The sequence below is a fragment of the Protomyctophum bolini genome, assembly GCF_963924005.1.
Source record: "Protomyctophum bolini genome assembly, chromosome: 15".
NCBI classification, from domain to species: Eukaryota; Metazoa; Chordata; class Actinopteri; order Myctophiformes; family Myctophidae; genus Protomyctophum; species Protomyctophum bolini.
This window is the reverse complement of record NC_137876.1, coordinates 29,565,398-29,586,154: the sequence shown is the minus strand read 5'-3', so window position 1 is coordinate 29,586,154 and position 20,757 is coordinate 29,565,398. Positions and strand designations below refer to the sequence as shown.

Below are 20,757 nucleotides of genomic sequence, written 5' to 3'. Positions count from 1 at the left end.
ATGCCCCACCCAGATATGTCTGTGTCCCTTTTATGCCCAAACAGTATATGGAGTTCTTTGTCAGGCGTATATGCAGATGTATATGCAGACGTCAGAATGTTGTAAAAAAGGCCAGCTCCATATATGGACTGGGCAGGGGCCCTGTCCAGAGCCCGGGCAGCTGCCTTTTTGGGGTGGTTCCGGACAACCTTGGGTCCGACCGACTCGACACCGGCCACTGCACCCCTTGCGGTGGCGTTTGAACTCGGTTCTCAAGTTATGTGGATTACAGACAGACGTACAGACAGACAGAGACTTGGTGCATTTATAGATAGATAGAAGATAGATATATTTCCATTATTATTATTATTATTGTTGTATTATACAACGGGACAGTGCAGCGAATACAACAGATGCAGACAAATATACATACAGTATGTAGTATATCAGTCTATATAAACATCAAGTTGTTGATTCCAATGTGCAGTCAGGCAATAGTAATCACCAAATAGGATACATAAATAGAACCTCGAGGCTATATAGCCCAACATGCTCCGATCAAAGTTCACAACAGTTAAGTCACAGTCACAGGTGAACATTTATGGGTGGAAGCATTCGTCCACCCAAGCCTATACCTGTCCAGAGGAACTGGATGTGTAATGGAGGTGAGGCCGGAAGATGCCCTGTTAAGTCACACCTACCACCGACAGTGTTAGAGTCATCTACAGCGGAGTTCAAAGGTCAGAAGCCCTACCCTTGAGTGTGCCGGTGGGAGTTGTGCAGGAGCTGCAGTGTTCTTTATCAGCTTTCCGCCAGGGGGAAGGCCACTGCACTCTCAGTCAGGTTGGGGAACGGTGTTCTTTTTGGTTGGAGCTGGTGTAACATTCGGAGTCAAGATGCCCAAAACGGTAAGATGTTCTCATTTTGAAGATGTAAGGTAACCGAATGTGTTATAACAATGTTTCTTACTTATGTGAATGTTAAACTTGGCGCACTGATAAACTATGCGTGAATTTATGCTCAAAAGAAATCGTCTTGTATTGTGACTGAAATATACAGTATGTGGACAGCACATTTTCCTAATTGACTGAATAATAATAGCCTATTTATTAATAGCTATTGTTAATATTTCAGCAAGATTTTACCATACTTTATTTTAGTTGCTTATGTTATTAAGTAGCTGTCTTCTAGATTCTTTCATTCTCAAACTTGTGAGTCAAACTGAAGAGAAATCTGGCCTTCCGGGAATGTATTCATTAACCAAACTCAGTTTGACCTATACCCCTCACATTCATGACGATGTCATACTTACTTCATGGTAAGAATTAGGTTGTGTTGGCTGTGTGTGTTTGCATTTTACTTGTGAATTGCCTGAATGGCCTTCCCAAACAGCTCATAAATTCATGGTTTAACCTTTTTACTCAAATTGACTTTATTCACATTCTCTTTTGATTGTGCATATATGGCAATTGTAATTAATTCTCCAAATGGGACTGTTACCTTTTCCCACATCAGTTAAGGGAGAGCCCAAAAGAAAATAATATTTGCTGTTAGAATATCCACAATAGGAATTCTTGAAATGTGGCATAGTATAGTCTTTAGAAAACCTTGGCGATAAGAGACCCTGCAACTATCTCTATATGAGCACCTAGAACAGGCCTCTTATCGGCATTCCAAGGAGAAAGCAACCCACACAGGGGTCATTCTTGATACGGACACCTGACTCAGTGTTTCTGACATTTTTGTGGCATGAGAAACAACTCACATTTGTGGAAACATTAATGACAGAAATAATGTTGGTATGAACGATTGAAGTGTTTGATGTGTGCAATTGTTAGGCCCTTGTTTAAAGAGGTGGATAAAGATATCACTTGTATAAAAGTAAATGTGAAGCAGCAATATATATCACTGAATCCTACCAGTACACATTTGGATAACTGTTTTGATAAAGGAAATACTCCAACTCATTGAGTTTTAAGAAATTCAAAGGAACAGTGGTTACTAGTAAAAAGGAATGCATTATCAAGATCTGAAACTTTAAGAGTGAAAGATAGTATATTGTGCAAATGCTCATGAGGGTGGAAACAGTTTGAAAGTAAGACTGTGGTCTTTATAAATGGATATTGGTTTTGTGACCTAAGTTTCAGTGAGTTTATCTTTATAGCTCCCGGGGCGTGCTCTAGTGTAAGTTCATAAAAAGATTGTGTAACTCTGTTACTGGTCAATGCTGTTTCAGAGCTGTCAAAGGGTCATTGCACACTTTGTGCAATTGTTGTACAGTATCTCCAATTGTGATTCATTTTTTCCATTCAACAAAGTTACAATGACTAAAGTGACCATCACTACTAAATCGCTAAAGTAGTTTACATAATGAGTATGACGTTAGACATTGTTAGCTTTGTAAACTATGTTTGCTATTGAAAATAATAGACTAATAGTAATTAATGTGATTTGCTCGTGATCTTACTCACAAGCATCTTGGCAAGCACTGACTATTTGGATATTTTAATCTCCATTTGAGCAACCTTGTAGTACTTCACAAGGGTAGTCCAAAGTCTAGTGAGATAGCAAGCAATTATGGTTTATGAACAATCCACTTCACAGTTCTGAATGAAAGGTATAGTGTTTTGAAGGACAATGTGTCCAAGTAAAGAAGACCATTCCAGATCCCATGATGACCTTTTTCTTTGGGTAATAAATATATATGTGTATATATATGGGTCATAGAAACGATATAAACCGCAGTATCTTTGAGGGTCCCTGTCATCCAACTACCCTTGGCTTGGAATCGCCCTAACTGTCCAACCCTATTTATAGTCTTCAGGTACCGTATATAATGTCATTTAACAAGCCAAAAGAACACATGATATGAAATACACCATTTTATCTTTTGAACTAACACAATTGCTAAATGCTTGGATCACAGGATACAGGTAGATGGGACAGTAGCCTACTAACAGAGGGCCTCAGCCATATCTCATGACTAAACAAGAATTTGTTCTGCTGCAGGTCAATGTTCGGGTCACCACCATGGATGCAGAGCTGGAGTTTTCTTTCCACCCCAACACTACAGGAAAGCAGCTCTTTGACCAGGTTAGTGTGCTGTAGCTTTCAGACCAGTTTTGTAATGCAAGGGCACAGTTAAGTACTGCCCTTGAGCAAGGTTGTTAATCCACACTTGAGTTGAGCTGTGTTTGTACTGTGAAGCTAAAGACTAGTTTATACTTTGTTGTATGATGGTGTCACTCACCAAAAAAAGCTGATCTACAAGCTTACAACATATCACAGCATTAATCTGGTGTCAGTGAGGTCAGATCTAGTAGGTCAAACCATGTGTGGTTATCCAGGGTTTGATGAGGTCAGTGTTGTGATCTTCATATATTGATGATCCAGGTGATGATAGTCAGTACCAACTTGGTTAATTTGCAAGTGTGACTCGCATCACGGCAACCACACCGGTTATCATGAGACTGTCACAATATGGCCATATATTGACATTCCCATAGGCCTATATTTCTCCTGTTTTTCATTGACCAAAATGCACAATGAAAAACAGGTATGGCCAGGGTTCATGGCCATATATGTCTTGAGTGTAGAGGGTTCGATGATGTCAGATCGACATAGTCGTGATCTTCATATATGGAGACGGCCATATATGGAGCTTTGTCAGGAGCTGGCCTAACGGACTGACCACCTTCAGGAGCATGTCACGAGGTGTCGGGATCTTCATATATGGAGACAGCCATATATGGAGTGTGTCACGAGGCGCACTGGACTAACAACCATTTATGGAGGTGTGAGTGATGGAGCGACAGACAGGTTTTGCAGGTTTTCATAGTAATCTGCGGCCTACAGTCGCAATAAACTCTATTCATTAAAGTAGCGGGTGTGAGTATTTATGGCATTGATGTAGAAGACCCTCCATGTTCATATAATATAACTATCATTCAGTGGATAAATAAAGATCAACAGAATTAGTGTACCTGCATTTGAGGGCATGCAGAGCTACACAGAGCTACAACCACATCTGGAGTATAGGTACTTGGGAAATTTAATAATGTAGGCTCCGATGTAGCCTGACAGTGTTACAGGTTCGAGTCCTGATCCTAACGGCCTTTGCTGTGTGTTATAATAAATCATTTAAAAAAGGTGTCAGCAGTAGACAGTATTGGAACAGACAGAATCCAATCCGATACCATTCTATGTAGTTTACCAAATGATTTGGCTCAAGTATATCTGCACAAATTATGCCAAGACATTAAGACAATATCTGAAACATTTAATGTACTTGAATTAACTTCTTTCAACTCAGCGTCATACAATAAAGTATTATATAGGGATTAAGTTATGGTGTTTCTGATGCTCATATCGCCTGTTGTTACAGTACACCTTGCATTTTCTCTGGTCTCCCCAAGGTGGTGAGAACCATCGGCCTGCGAGAAGTCTGGTACTTTGGACTGCAGTTCGTGGACAGCAAAGGATTTTTCACATGGCTGAAATTTGACAAAAAGGTCAGTATACATGTATTGCTTTAGCATTTCATACTGTATGCTCTTTTGAGTTCAGTAAAATAAAATAGATATACCTTATGATAATACATGTTACTGTGGTCTATTCTGCTGTATTCTTCTCACAATATCACTTGACTACATTTCTATCCCCTCCTCAGGTCACTGCCCAGGAGGTGAGGAAGGAGAACCCCCTCCAGTTCAAGTTCCGGGCTAAGTTCTACCCGGAGGATGCGTCCGATGAACTGATCCAGGACATCACCCAGAGGCTGTTTTTCCTGCAGGTGAAAGAAGACATCTTGTCAGATGAAATCTACTGTCCTCCTGAGACCGCCGTGCTACTGGCCTCCTACTCTATTCAGGCCAAGTTAGGGGACTTCACTAAATCGGTGCACCAGTCTGGCTACCTGACATCTGAGCGCCTACTGCCCAAGAGGTGAAATTGATCTTGATAGTTATTTTTTATGTATTAAATGATTTGTGTGTGGTGTGGTGTGGTGTGTGTGTGTGTGTGTGTGTGTGTGTGTGTGTGTGTGTGTGTGTGTGTGTGTGTGTGTGTGTGTGTGTGTGTGTGTGTGTGTGTGTGTGCGCGCGCATGCGTGCGTGCGTGTGCGCGCAGGTAATGTATGCATTGGGTTTTATTACAGTAGCTCCTCACAACTCAAACAAGATAATCTTAGTTTCTCCCAACCAGTCGGGGAATTTCAAAGTGAAGTTCCAATCTGAAGGCTGCTATGTTAGCCTCAGGGCTATATTCTGTGTATACATACACCTAGTGCTGTAGTCAGATATCTACAGTTGGTTTCTGGCCACTGAGTGTCCCCTTGATGGCCGCCACTCTATTATTCATTCTCCAATGTATTACGTGAAACTCATTCACATGTTGCAAGAAAGAACCCAAGACATTCTGTAAGTCACAACATTGTACTGTATGTGTTTGAGTTAGCACTATGTATACATAGACGGTTTACATTTTGACCAAATGGTTACTGATAAGCTTTCTGTCACATCAGAGTGCTGGACCAACACAAGATGTCCAAGGACCAATGGGAGGAGAGGATACAAGTTTGGCATGAGGAGCACAGAGCAATGCTGAAGTGAGTCAACACCAGTTTACACATAAACTCAGGATTGTTGTAATGCATTAGGTTATAATATTACTTTCATGAGTAATTAAGTCATATTAATCCATTACTTTTGCAAATTGGGTAATATTATTATTATTACTACGTCATGTTGTAACATTACTTTCAGAAACAGTTTTGCAGGACCACATTGGAATCTTAAATAGGTTTAAGTTATATTGTGTTCTTTAACCAAAATCAAATCAAAGCATTACTTGGTAATGTATTATATTACTGTTTTTGTTCTGACGTAATTTTATGATTTAATGATGGTAGTGAAATGACGATGATGATTCACTCATTCACTCAATGTCAACAACAAATCATTTTCCATTTCCTTTCTTTCATGGCACAGCGATCAGGTAATCTCACATGCAATATCATACATTTCAAGTTGACTACAAAGGTAAATAAATGATAGAACATAGCTTTTGTTTCTCTTTCACTTTTGACTCATCTTTGTTGTTCTTCTGAACAGGGAAGATGCTGTGCTGGAGTACCTGAAGATATCCCAGGATCTGGAGATGTATGGCGTGAACTACTTTGAGATTAAGAACAAGAAGGGCACAGACCTGTGGCTGGGAGTAGATGCTCTTGGACTTAACATCTATGAGAAGGACGACAGGTAATTCAACGACTCAGTGTCCCAGTTTCTAACAAATGGGACGTTTGGTTTGGCCCTGCACTTGAAATGTTGTTTGGTCAATGCTGACCTAGCCGATGCGAACAAAAATAAAAGCCTGGGTACCAAGGCTAATGCTGACCCATGTAATATGACTCATCCACTTTCACTCTCCTTTATTCTTTCTTTCTCTATCTCTCATAAACAGTAAACACACACACAGATACTCACACTTACTGTCTCTTTTCACTGCATTATATCAAATTGATACTGTATAAGGAGTTTATATATAACCTAAAAATTATAGGATATTATTTATGCAAATATTATATTTGTGATATTCTGTTAATGACCTCATGTATTGAGATTGAGACCTGAAGCCCTGTAGATGAGACAAGGCCAACAGTCTGGGAGTCAATCCTTTGAGTCATTGACCCCTGCAGTACTACTCTCCTAATAACTATCACTTGTATGCTATCATGTTTGACCGCAAACATGACTGTTGTTTTTAAGGGGCCATTGACCTAATTCTTCTGAATCCACCACAACAGAGGGGTGCTTCATTCATTCCCTGCCGTTGTTGTATAATGTGCACCAGTACATGCTGTGCATCCCACTAAGCTGTCAGGTTATCTCAGGCTATGCAGCCACATTTATTGTAACTGGTAAAAGAAAAAAGAGAGTGCCTTCCTCTTTAGCATGAGAATGCTAAAGTGTGTTTCATTCTTTCTGAATGAATGTCCTGTTCACTGTTCACTGTCAAATGACTCTGTCTGTTCTGTCTTCCCTACTTGTTTGCAGACTCACTCCAAAGATTGGATTTCCCTGGAGTGAAATTAGAAACATTTCTTTCAATGACAAGAAATTCATCATCAAGCCCATAGATAAGAAAGCTCCTGTAAGTGCTTCATGACAATGGTGTCCTTCCCTTTGAGGAATGTTCAGATGAAAGTTTACTTTGTCTTTCAAAACATCTTCATTTAAAATAATTTTACGTGAAATGTAAACATTCAAGGTTGCGTAAGATGTTTTACACAATCAATACATTTGTATTATACAATTGCATTGACATTGACTGTCCAGCAAAAGGCCAAAAGAATCAACTATAAAGAAACATGAAAAACAACATGAAACACAATTTTTTTAAGACATGTTTTAGTAGTCACATATTTTCCCTCAAATATATTTTTGGTCTTTTTTACTATTGCAAAATAAAAATCATATTTAATAATAATAACTTAAATGAGCAGTGAAAGTCTCCACACAGGACACCACAAAACAATTGCCATTGTGTACTTTTCAGGATTTTATATTCTTAGCACCTCGTCTGAGAGTTAACAAGGGCATCCTGGCGCTGTGCATGGGCAACCATGAGCTGTACATGCGCCGTCGCAAGAACGACAGCATTGAGGTGCAGCAAATGAAGACCCAGGCCAGAGAGGAGAAGCAGCTGAAGCAGATGGAGAGGTGAGATGCCATTATTGGAACGCATAATTGTCTCCACCAGAGAGTATGTTTTGCACTCCGTCCGTGTGTGTTTGTGTTTGTGTTTGTGTGTGTGTGTGTGTGTGTGTGTGTGTGTGTGTGTGTGTGTGTGTGTGTGTGTGTGTGTCCGTCCATCCGTCCGTCTGTCTGTGTACAGCTAATCCCCGGCACCATTAACCCGGGGCGATGCAAAACTTTGCACACACACTCCCTGGATGCTAACAATGAACCTCTGCCCCAAAGTTTCCAGAACGGCCTGTTATAGCGCCACCAGGAGGCCGAATTTTCGTTACACACTATCTCTATAGTCATGTGTTCAAGGCGGATCTGTCCGATATTTCATATTCCACCTTAATTGGCTAGTATTGGCTTTCAAAGTTTGCAGGATTGGCCCGTTTTCAACAAAAAGTCTCAAATCATGAACGCAGCGTGCAATTTGCGTGAAATCGTTTACAGACTTTCTTACTAGGCTGAGGAATATATCCCACGCTTTTCACATTGGCCTGTTATAGCGCCACCAACAGGTGGATTTTTCCAAAACACATTTTTGGAACAAAATGCCTCAAATCATCCAATTGCCATTCAAGGCATAAGAAGAAATGGCACCCTTTTCACATTGACATCGCCACCAGGAGGCCACAACCTGACCTGCCCTGCATGGTGGAGACCTGTGCCCCAGGGGCACTTTATCTAGTTTAAAACTGAGTTTTTATGGCTGAATATGTTGAATGTGTATCTATGCATGAATCCCTATTTGTCCATCTGTCTGTTTATGTCTGTCATTCTAATAGATAAAAAAAGAAAAAACTGCCTATTGCTTTTGTCATATTGTTCAGGGCTCAGCTGGAGAGTGAGAAGAAGAAGAGAGAGGCCATAGAGAAAGAGAAGTCGGAGATGGAGACAGAGAAGCAGGAGTTGATGATGAGGCTCTTAAAGTTTGAAGCATCAACCAAGAAAGCAGAGAGAGGTAACGCCTAATTTATAGACTACATAATGCCTAATCTTTTCACCATCATGACACGGTAAAAATGAGGCTTAAGAAGTCATCCCATTGCTTAAGTAGATAAACATTTGGAGCATCAACTACACAGGTGTCTCCAGTTTGCTCATAAATTGAGTATAATGTCTAAAAACAAAAACAGCATTGTTTTGGAGTTACATTATAAGAGCTTGAGACTGACTTTAATAGCTGTATTATATTACAATTATTCTTAGTGGTATTGTAGAAAAGGATTTCTTTTAAATCCTAGATTTAGAGCGCCCCTCAACGATTCCATGGTTTTGTCGTTTAGTAAGTAAGTTTAGTATATTAAGTAATATACTAATGCTTAACAATCAAGCATTTTGGTCTCCTGTCCAAAATGCAAGAATACATTTCTGAAATGCAGTCTTGCCATTACCATTATTTATATAATAATCATCCTCATAATGCTTGAGCTTGAGTACTCTGAATCATTTGCTGCCCCCTACTGTTAAAGAAATACCACTCCCAAAAAGAAATGTCCTTGATGAATTACTCACCCTGTCTTGCATGAAACAACTGAAGACCTACAGTTGTGTGTGTGTGTGTGTGTGTGTGTGTGTGTGTGTGTGTGTGTGTGTGTGTGTGTGTGTGTGTGTGTGTGTGTGTGTGAGTGACAGGATTTGCAGAGAGTGGTTTATCTTTGTCTCTTTGATCTCACTGTTCTTCATGAACACACGTGGAAGAACAAGTCTTGTTGCATTGAGGTTACTTGTATCTAATGGGTTTGGTAATACGTGGCTGTGGACATTGTTATAATTTATGATATTGAGCGATTGAATAAAACATATGACTGTGTAAAAGGGGAAAAGCTACAAATGGATGGAGATAGAGAATTATTTTTGATGGGATGGCCACACTGGGACTGCAGTCAAATCAAAACCCATTGCTTGATGTTGATTTGCCACTGAAAATGTAACGGATGTAGCTTTTCTCAAGCTACCAACTACATAGTGAATAATGACTTGTAAAAATGATCATTCTGAAAGTAGTGAAGCACTGACGTTTAGCTGCCCACAAGCTGGGAAAGTTACATTTACTTAACTATATAACTTCACAAGAGCAATGTTGGTGTAACTAAGTCATTCACTTTCCTTATACAAAACATAGATTTTATCAGCTGTAGCCTGTATGCACAGACCTGAAACCTCTTTGTCATCTCTCTATGTTTCACTGATATATATATATATACCTCCTTATGCAGTGACTGTGGCTTGAGCACTAAAGTAGTTGGCCACACATTTTGTGCCTTGTGTGCCTAAAACGTGAACGCAGCATAACGTTGATCTTCATCTGCATTGCTTACTTTAGACCTACAGGAACAGCTGGAACGGGCCCTGAAGTTGGAGGAGGAGAGGAGTAGGGTGGAGGAGGAGGCAAGTCGACTGGAAGCTGAGAGGTTGGAGGCCATCGTAGCCAAGGAGGAGCTGGCCAGACAGGCTGAAGACCAACTCAAGGGTCAGGAACTGCTGGTGGGTAAAGTAGTAGTAGTATTGCTGCAGTGCACTGGTAACCATGAGTTATGGAAACGGTTAATACGGAAGTAGTGTTTTAGCGACTTGAGAGTTTGAGTATATGTCTGAATCTGAGTTCATGTTCTAGTAATGGTCATACAAAATGAACGCCACAACACAATACAATAAATACTGTGTAGCTTAACCATTAACCGTCACTGCAGGCCTTTGGCTAGGGACATAATGAAGTGTCGGAAAAAACAAGGTTGCTAAGTTAAACAGGGCTGTGTGGTGACATGGTTTTCTTCTCACTCCCCCAGGCGGCAGAGCTGGCCGAGTACAGTGCCAGGATCGCTGAGCTTGAGGAGGACAAGCGAAGGAAGGAGGAAGAGGCTGAGTCATGGCACAACAAAGTGAGTTTCTTACAACACAGCAGCTGAGCGCGAACAATGGGAAGAGTCCTTGAAATGCATGTATAACTGCATTATAGCCCTCCGCTTACCATATTTAGCAGAGTAGCTGGTGATGTTTGACAATTGTATTTATAGTTTAGTCTAAATAGAAATGTTCCCGTCAATGTGACATCTGCACCTCTCTGTCCTACTCCCAAGGCACTGGAGGTACAGGAGGACCTGGAGAAGACGAAAGAGGAGCTGACCATGGTGATGACTTCCCCGGCACACACCGCCACTCCTCCTGCCAGCGCCTCGTCCTCCTCAGACAGCGAGAGCGACCATGAGGAACACAGCGAGGAGCACAGTGAGGAGAACAGCACCTACAGCGCCGAGCTGCCGTCGCAGGGCATCGACGACCACCGCCAAGAGGAGGAGCGCGTCACGGAGGCCGAAAAGAATAAACGTTTGCAGAAACAACTGGAGGTCAGTACCAGCAGTCAGCCTATAGGGATATATAGGTGGTTCCCTAAACTATTACTATTTAGATCGATGCTGTAAATACTGAGAATTAGCACTCATGATTTTACAGTGTAGTTATATTATTTTTTTAGATCTTTTTTTCTCTCTCTTGTAGACAGTATATTACATTGAGAGTGCTCAGGTGTGACAGGGGTAAAGAACCTGTCCACCATGTGGAGTCTTGGAGTTTGAATCCATCAGGTTGCATCTCTGGCTGTCTGTATAAACACAATTGCTTGTGTTCAGGGTAGGGGATCCTGGTGGTGAGGGGAGCCTTTGTTGCTGCACTAGTAGTCTCGCATAGCCAGACCTTTAGGCTATGCAGCACTAATATGAGAACAGTTGGAGCGGCTGTGGCTCAGGAGGTAGAGCAGGTCGTCCAATGATCCGTGGGTCGGCAGTTCGAATCCCGGCTCCTCCTGTCTACATGTCGAAGTGTCCATGGGCAAGACACTGAACCCCACATTGCCTCTAGTGGTAGCCACCATTGGTGTGTGAATATGGGAAGTGAGGACGCTGGCGTCGACTGTTCGCTGCTTCACGTCCCAATGTATGAATGAATGGACCATTATAAAGCGCTTTGAGTAAGCACTCTGTGCATCGAAAAGCTCTATAAAATACAATCCATTATTATTAGTCACTCCTACAGGCTGTGAAGGCGCCTGTCAGCAGGCGGTGTTAAACGGGAGGATTAGGACGAAAGCACTGAGTCCTCCCAGTGGGGGCTCCTCACTGACAGGTGAACCAGTGGGGTACAGCAGTGACTAACGCAGAAATGTGTGGGGAGGGTTAGTTGGCATCTTCTATGCAGATACAGAAATCTCCATAAATGGGCATTCAAGGGACACAGACAGATGGGTGCAACGGGTACTCTGATACGGGTACAATGGGTATTGCATAGCCAGGTGGGGCATGGATCTCTAACTTCCATCGTTTCCGATCAGCCAGGCACCGGTCTAGTAATAATGACTAAATTAGGGGGGAAAGGGTTAAAAAAGAGTATGTTGACAGATGCCTGGTTGTCCATTTGTTATCCTAATAGTAATTATTAGTTCCAGGTGACCACCATCATCAAGCAAGGCTGTAAAATGTGGTCTCACTTCCTTCCTGGACTACAAGTGACACCTTTCTAGCTCCACAATACTAATGCTGATAATATAAAGAAGATATAAAGTACAAATTTAACTAGCCACTGCCGACCTTAGCACACACATTCAACAGATGGTGATGATGTTGAATATAATCTTACTTTTGTGACTTTATGTGTCACTTTGGTGACTTTATGTGTTTAACCTCATTTGAATCTTGACAGCACCCTGCATAATATGTGCTCAGTGGAGTCAGTTAGTTTGCTCACCCTTAATTCATTAAACACTCTTCACTTCCCACAGGACCTGAGCGCAGAGCTGGGCCAAGCCAGAGACGATAGCATGAAGACAAAGAACGACCTGCTACACACGGAGAATGTCCGTGAAGGTCGTGACAAATACAAGACCCTGAAGCGGATCCGCATGGGCAACACCAAGCAGAGGGTGGATGAGTTTGAGGCCTTGTAAACAGAGCTTAGTGGTCCAAATATCTACTGGTAACACATAAGATCCAATGGAGGCTCTAATAAGCACTTGATAATTGAAGTGTGATCTCATTCCAACCACAACTTATCTCAAATATCCAGAGGGAAAATTCCTGATCTCTCTGATGAGTGTTGTAGCCACTAATATGAGCTGTTATCTTTGTATGGAAGAGAGCATTATATCAGACTGTATGCAGGATATTGGTTGTTTAACCACATGCACCGTAGCATCCGTATTCTGGGTATGTCATAATAGGCAAACATTCTGCGAAAATAGCAGATCTACAAGCTTGAGATTGTAGATGGGCTATTTTCACAATTTTACCTACAAAGAAGTATACAGGGTTTAAGTGGTTAATGTCTCCTGGCAAATACTCATTTCTCATACAAGAAGACATGAGTCTATATCTGAATCATCAGGTTCTATTACTCACTTGGCATACAGTCAACCCAGAGACTACGTAGAACTTCAACATAATCTCAGGCTCAGGTTAAACATGACAGGATATTTTCAAGAGGGACAATTATGTGCTGGTACACACAGATTTAACAAAGATGTAACTGCCAAAAATGCCAAATATGCAGCTACATTCTCACCCATAGTAGCAGCCATACAAAGATAGAAATGAAGGATTGGCCTGCATCAGGGCCAAGAGGGATGAAAATAGCATGTCTAAAAGTGCCTCCACGAGGTGTTAATTGGCTGGTTTCTTGGAAGTTTTGCTTCAACGCTCTGTGGTTATTATTATTTTGCAGAATGTCTCCAACAGCAGTGAAGCACTACTGGACTTAAAATGATCTTGTTCTTCTCATTTAGGAAACCATAAAAGTACTGTTTTCACCACAAGTTTTCTTACTGGTGATCAAGCTTGTATGTTGATCTAAGAATACAAATGTATGTATAATTTTGTATGAGAGCAGAATGAGTGGTTAATTCAATTCGTCTTCAGTTTCATTATGATACCAATGTGTTTTTCTAGTATATGAAAATGTGATTATACATATGTGACAATGATTTGGCTTATTTGACTACGGATAATTTTATCATGTTGTCACCTTGTTTTGAACATAATGGGTTTTACAATTTTAATTGTGTTTATACTATGATACACTGACATTTGGGGAAACTGTGGGGAATGGCATATGAGACTTGTCTCACTCAACATTGTTGCATAGGAATATCGTATTGCCACTTTTGATAGCCCTTTAACAATTAGTCTTCATAAGCTAGCCTACTAGAGCTATATATGTTCTTGTTAGAGATCATTTCACGGCCACAATGAACAGAGCTTTGTTGCAAATTTACAGTATGTTCAAGAGAACAATGTTTGACAATGATGACTTAATTATAGATGGTGCTGTTTTAAGGCATGTATAATATCTCGTAGATGTTTTCTCTTTCATACTATAAAATAAATTAAGAAAGAAAATCTCAATCTTTTTTATTTTGAATGTATCCGTTTTTGTACGTAAGTAAAATTAATACTATCATCATCATCCTTCGAGTGCCCTCGAGATCTGCGACACAAGCTGCCTCCACTGGTCTCTGTTGCTCATCGCCACACCAAGTTCATTCACAGTCAGAGCTGTGTCCCTACTCAGAACATCTGGAAATGTAAGAGGTCTTGTTCCTCTTGATAGCAGGGTAATACTATATTCAGGTGAAATACTGGTACATACTGGAAATACTGGTACAAGTACAAGTCTGACGTTCAGAATTGACTGTAAGAAATGTAAATGAGCTTGTACTAAAATTTGGAAAAACTACAGTAAACTAAAAACAAATACCTCAAAATTGTACTTAAATAAGTAGGCCTGCAGTACTTGAGTTAGTACACGTAGTACTTAATTACTTTACACCACTTGTGGCGTCTAATAATGATTTGCAGACAAAAGAGTAAATTGTGTTGCTTGACAACTTGTGAAACCTGGAGACCGGTTATCTGTTTGAACACACAGAGTAAATATTGTAACATCCGTACTGAACGTTATTTGAAAACGTGATACGTGCTAGCTTGTTGAAAGATAAAATCGACAGTGCTAGCATGCTCTGAGTAGCGCTCTTCACATATTGAGGTAATATTTATTCAGGCTTCAGGGAAACTACTGTATAGGGCTGTAGGCTATCTGCCTATCAACCCCAGCATCAAAGTGCTCAACTTCGTTCAACAGCATTTTTCTTACAGTAAAAAGCATTCTTCGAAACTAAAACCATTGTTATCGCCCGTTTCTTTCCCCTCCACGAAGTCTAAATATATGACGATGACAAATAGTCCAAATAACCCACAGAGGCACCCAACTGTGGTGTGGGGGTGGTGCTGAAAGAACAGCTCCCAATCAATGTGCACTTCGCCGCAAGTCCCCCGAATGTTGGATCTCTATTGAATCAAGAACGCTTCTGTTCCAAAACGACAAGGATTAGGGTCTTTAGAGCGTCTTTTCTATCATGAAGAGGCAGAACGCCAGGACTCTTGCTCTCATTATCAGTATTTTAACCTACCTGGTGGTTGGAGCCGCCGTATTTGACACGTTGGAATCTAAACAGGAAAAAAGTCAGAGGAGGAAGCTTGATGCAAGAAAATATGAACTTATGCGGAAATATAACTTGACCAAAGTGAACTTTGCTGAGTTGGAGCAGGTCGTTTTGCAGCTGAAACCACACAAAGCTGGGGTGCAATGGAAATTCGCCGGATCCTTTTATTTCGCCATTACTGTGATAACGACAATAGGTGAGCAGTGAGCTTTGATCATTATATTTTACACGAAGCAGATGAAACCAACGCTGTTTTGTTGAGTTTTAAGCTGCTCTTCGCCTCAAAACGTTAAGTTGAGAGTGACACTATAGGTCTATGACCACTTCAGTTTATCCAAGGACAAACACAAGGACAATAGGACATAGCATTTTTATCCATTGTAAAAGTACCAGCTGACACAGCGACAGTAAGCTGTGACACAGCTTTGCTGGAACTGAAGTGTTGCTTCAAAACATTAAAGACAGTAGTCTACTTATAATTATATATATGGAATTATTTTCATTCCTCAATGTTGGAATTATACTCGACCACACTTTTGGATTATTTTAAGATGTGTACACAATTAGGCATATTAATTAATAACTAAGACAATAATAATCTAATCACATAACAAAAAATAGCTTATTTCATGGCTTGTGTAAACTTGAATATAGGCCTACACAAATCTGGAGGAAAATTCGAAAACTATACTTCTTATTTGCAGGTTTCCATAGTTTCCACAGTTTCCATCAGAAACTTAAAATTATTTTATAAACATTACATGTACTGGAGGTGCTATATAGCCTACATGATGTTTTGATTATGCCAATTCTCAGTTGCTCATTGTGTCTATCTTTAATTTAATTTGTCATGTTATAAAGCTTCTGTTTTACTCTTTTCAATGCAAGAATAAATTGTTATTTCTTTGTAATCAGGCTATGGACATGCTGCCCCCAGCACAGACTCGGGTAAGGTGTTCTGCATGTTCTATGCTCTCCTGGGGATCCCTCTCACCCTGGTCATGTTCCAGAGCCTAGGAGAGAGAATAAACACGTTTGTCAGATATCTGCTGCACCAAGCCAAGAAGTGCCTGGGAATGCGCAAACCTGAGGTCTCCATGGCTAACATGGTGACCGTGGGCTTCTTCTCCTGCGCCAGCACATTGTGTGTGGGGGCGGTGGCATTCTCCCACTACGAGGGCTGGAGCTTCCTCCACGCCTACTACTACTGCTTCATCACGCTCACCACCATCGGATTCGGTGACTACGTCGCCCTACAGAAGGACCACGCTCTGCAGAACGACCCACATTATGTGGCCTTCTGCTTTGTCTACATCCTCACGGGCCTGACGGTGATTGGGGCCTTCCTCAACCTGGTCGTTCTGCGCTTCCTCACCATGAACGCTGAGGACGAGAGGAGGGATGCAGAGCACAAGGCGTCCCACTCGTTGACCGCAGCCGCAGCCCATCTGCTCCCGGTGCCAGCCTCCACCGCCATGTCCCCCATGCCTGTGAGAAATGCCAGGTCTAAGGGGGGCAAAGAGTTCAAAAGCGCCTACACTGAGGTGATGCATTTCCAGACGATCTGCTCTTGCCTGTGGTACCGGAGCAGCAGGGAGAAGATGCAGAGCTCCATGATGATTCCTCAGGAGCTGTCCTTTTCAGATGCCTACCTTCAGCAGAGCAGCTTATGTCCGCACCACATTGAGCCTGGGTCCACAGGGTGCGTGTGCAGCCCACGCCAATGTGCGAGTATAAGTTCCATAACAACGGGTCTACACATTCTGTCTCCATTCAGAGTGTTCAAGAGACGCAGCTCTGTCTAGCCTCCTAAATACAATACATTATTGTTTTTGCGAGTGGATTATAGACCAAACTAGATGTTTTCAGTGCTGTAAACCGTAGAAGACAGGAGGACATGAAAAACGGGCAAGCACAAGGTGAAAACTAAAAATTACTATGCTTATAGTCAAACTCATTAAAGCCAGACCAGCGTCAAATGTTTTGATTCTGTGACCATTTCGGAGTATTGTTTGGTCCAAGGGTTTAGCCATCTTCTGATTTATTGTTCAAATACAATTTAACAGTGGAAATCAAAAGGTTGAGTACATGTAGGCTACCCCATTGGTATGGTTGTTTTTCTTGTTTTGTTCCATCTTTGCATTTCTCTCCACACTGCACTCCTTTGACCTCAAGGACTGTGTGAAGCTTCACAACATTTTGTGCCTAACAAAACAGGTCAGTTACCTGGATGTAGTCTGTAGAACAGGGTCAAAACAGCACAGGCACATAATCCTCATAATTTTACTTATCTCATTTAGTTTTACTAACTGCTTGGGTTCAAGACGGATGTGGTCAACTCAGAAGACAAGCCACAGGAAACTAAACTGAAAAATAAACTAAATTGACTTTCAGAGGATATACAGTACACTCATTGAGATGCTCTTTGTGACAACTGACAAGCCTCACCTTTCTCATAAACCAATGAATGCTACTCAGGCCTGGCCTCCATTTACAAACCTCAGAAAAGAAGTAAAAGTTATTGTTACCTGTGATTTGTCTGAATAATTACTTAATTGTGTTGCACTGCACTGATGTGGATGAGGGACCACGGACCAGCACAGTAAAATCCTCAGCGTTCATTTATAATTTGTAACTCTGAGAGTGTACAAATGTAAACACATGGACCCGTATTTAATACTCAGGATGTACTACAGCTACATCATCCTTGTACACATTATGTGGAAGAGAAATAATTGCTATGGTGTGTATGGTGTTATGTTTGGTTTGCTGGTATTGATTCATAATAGCCTATATTTTCTGCAAGTACTGTAACAGATTTTCTGCATTCTTTCTTGTGGAAGGCGCGTCATTAATGCTATGTAATGTAAATTACATTGGTTGTTGGATTTATCACTTACAAATGTCTATGAATAAGAATATGTGTCTAATTTATGAAACTGGAGACGAAGCAGCAATGTAATTGAGAGACACACAGTAAAATGTTAACTTAAAGTTAACACAAGTTAACATTTTGTTGTGTATGAGGAAAACACAGAGGAAAACTATAATACTGGACCAGTTAAAGATTGATTTCTAAATGTCAGTCTTATAGTCTAGAGACCATTGAAGGGTTCGGGTTGAGAATGAGGGCACTATTTTTTGAGAAAGTGTGGACTATCTGTAGAACAAAATGAAATACATTGAAGCTGTTCCTGCATCTCAAGCATCTCGCTGATATTCAGCGAGGGAGTGGTTTTCTATAATTCCACCAAAATCCACATCAATATTGTTGATCACTGTGAATGATTATTGCAATGGTTAGAGTACTGTATCTACAATCTACAAGATTTAATAAGAGAGAATCGAACAGCCTAGGAGGATTATTTATACAACATCATATTGGATCTTTTGCTCTATTTAAATACATTTCTAGTGCTTGTCCACTGCACACAGAAAAATAATTGTGGTTAAGATGTAGTCATTCCAGGAACCTTTTTATCAACATCAATATTGTTTATGCCAGTGTACCACAGGAGAGAAAACACTCATCATCCTGAATATATAGAAATAACAGTGCGGCCCAGATGGTGGCCCCATGGGAATGTTGACCAAAGTCCAATTATGACTCCTACACTTTTCCTGTTTAATGCCATAGGTTAAAGACAAATAATGCCAAGAGAAGACTTCACATCACATGTCACTGCATGGTGCAAACATTGGTTTATTCATGCAATAAGGCACAATACTGTAAATGGGGATGACTTGAAAACTCATAAAGCAGAAAATAAAAGGTTTAAGTTGCACATAATTAATAATGCAAAATAAATTACAATTTATAAACTTTAAATAACTGATCATCTAACTAACACACTTTAGTCACCTCAACACAGTGTTTCAGTTTCCATTTCATCTTATCTATGCCCTGACATTTCTAAATCACACATCTGTGACCTGTCTCTTCTCAGTTGTTGAGCATGTAGAGCAATTAAGATTGTACCTTGTTATGATAATAATTTGCTTGCCGTTGCTTCATGAAGACAGCCAGCTAGTTCTGGCGTCATTCCCGTGAATGTGCCTTCAGCCATTAGGCGTGCACAGGACTGCAACAGAAGGAGTATCCATCCATTCGACAAATCCCTGTATTGACTCCCTACCGTGACAGCATCTGCTGTTTTCTACTTTGGCCATAAACCTGGGTATCTATGTCAATGACAAAAATAGTTTCACTCAGAAGGTCAGCTGAGCCATTACATCACCCAGGCCTCTTCTCTGAGAGCAACTGTTTGTTTATTTTGGGACACATTTTGGGGTATTAAAGATTAAACTGAGAGGCCTCTCTGTCACTGGTTAGTCAGGCGAAGGTAAGCACAATTATTGGACTCTGTGTAAGTGCTTAGGCCTATGAGTTACTTCTCAACCATGTGTCCGCTTGGAATTTTAGTCCCCATCCCCATGACAATCAATCATCGAGACTGGATCCCCAATAAAGTCTTTAGTTGGGTGCAATTCATTAATGCACACACAGTGCATACACTACAATACATTTGAATACCGGGAAGTTAATTGATCCCTATATTATCAAAGGGCTTAGATCTTTGCCCCAGATACAGTATAATGCAGTGGTTCAGTTGGGGTCCTGGGGGGAGAGAGGGGGTCCCCTGCTAAATTATTGGAACCAAATGGACCCTCACAAGACCATTTGGTTCCATTTGTACACCAACAGAGAATGTATTAGTATAGCAGATGGTGTAATATAATGGTGCAATATTCTGCCATTATGCTCAAGTAGCATGGTGTATTTATTGTATGGTATGATTATACTGTATACACTTCTAGTCTTGTCTCTTGTAACTAAGTCAGACAGAAACATCTCTCAAGGACAGACTCAATAAACTTTTACAGTTTGTTTTTTTCTCTAAAATTTTTATCCCACGATTTTGTAACCCAGTTTTCTTTTCACCCAGTGCCAATTATCTAATGTAATCCTGGGCGCTACACTTACACTGCCAACCTGGGGGGGGGGCAGCGGACTGGCCTCATGCTTCCTTCTATGCATGAGGAGTCCAAGCTGCTTCTTTTCACCTGACAGAGGGGAATTTCCCCGGCCGGACATAGGCGTGGAAGGAACACGTTATTCTACATCTCAAGGCATTTTTGTAGCCTATACTTTTTATTCACTACAATAATTTGACAGGAAAGTACAGTTCAACAAGGTCTATACTAGGATTTAAAACCCAAGAAAGCCTATGGCTTGTTTCCATTGGGATCCTTCATCAGAACATTTAATGCCACCATTATACAAATATGCAAAATCTACCCAACGACGTCGAGTCTGTGGGGGCTATAGCCCCCATGAAGAATTAAATAGCCCCTTTTAGCCCCCATGAAGATTTTCGTGGACATTTTATATTAACGTTACCGATTTTCTGGGAATTATTGACCCTCTGTGACTCAGAAAATGTGAACCTCTCCGCCGGCAGTTCAGAGGTGTTAAAAGTACTCAAATGCTAATCAGGTTTCTTTTGTTTTCACCTAGCCAGGTATTATATGCCTACAGTACAG

The 20,757-nt window shown here is 40.9% G+C and overlaps 2 protein-coding genes across 2 annotated transcripts; both read left to right on the top strand.

Annotated features, from left to right (window-relative positions):
• Positions 1–875: 875 nt before the first annotated feature.
• ezra (ezrin a) lies at positions 876–12,663 on the top strand (the record flags this gene model as incomplete). The annotated part of the gene is made up of 13 exons (XM_080783161.1): positions 876–887; positions 2,989–3,072; positions 4,395–4,490; positions 4,649–4,923; positions 5,501–5,584; positions 6,090–6,236; positions 7,035–7,131; positions 7,537–7,700; positions 8,555–8,685; positions 10,051–10,211; positions 10,514–10,606; positions 10,805–11,071; positions 12,499–12,663. 13 exons carry the CDS (start codon positions 876–878, stop codon positions 12,661–12,663), a joined length of 1,776 nt encoding a protein of 591 aa, XP_080639287.1.
• Positions 12,664–15,126: 2,463 nt separating this feature from the next.
• Positions 15,127–17,018, top strand: kcnk3b (potassium channel, subfamily K, member 3b; the record flags this gene model as incomplete). The annotated part of the gene is made up of 2 exons (XM_080783556.1): positions 15,127–15,409; positions 16,129–17,018. 2 exons carry the CDS (start codon positions 15,127–15,129, stop codon positions 17,016–17,018), a joined length of 1,173 nt encoding a protein of 390 aa, XP_080639682.1.
• Positions 17,019–20,757: the final 3,739 nt, after the last annotated feature.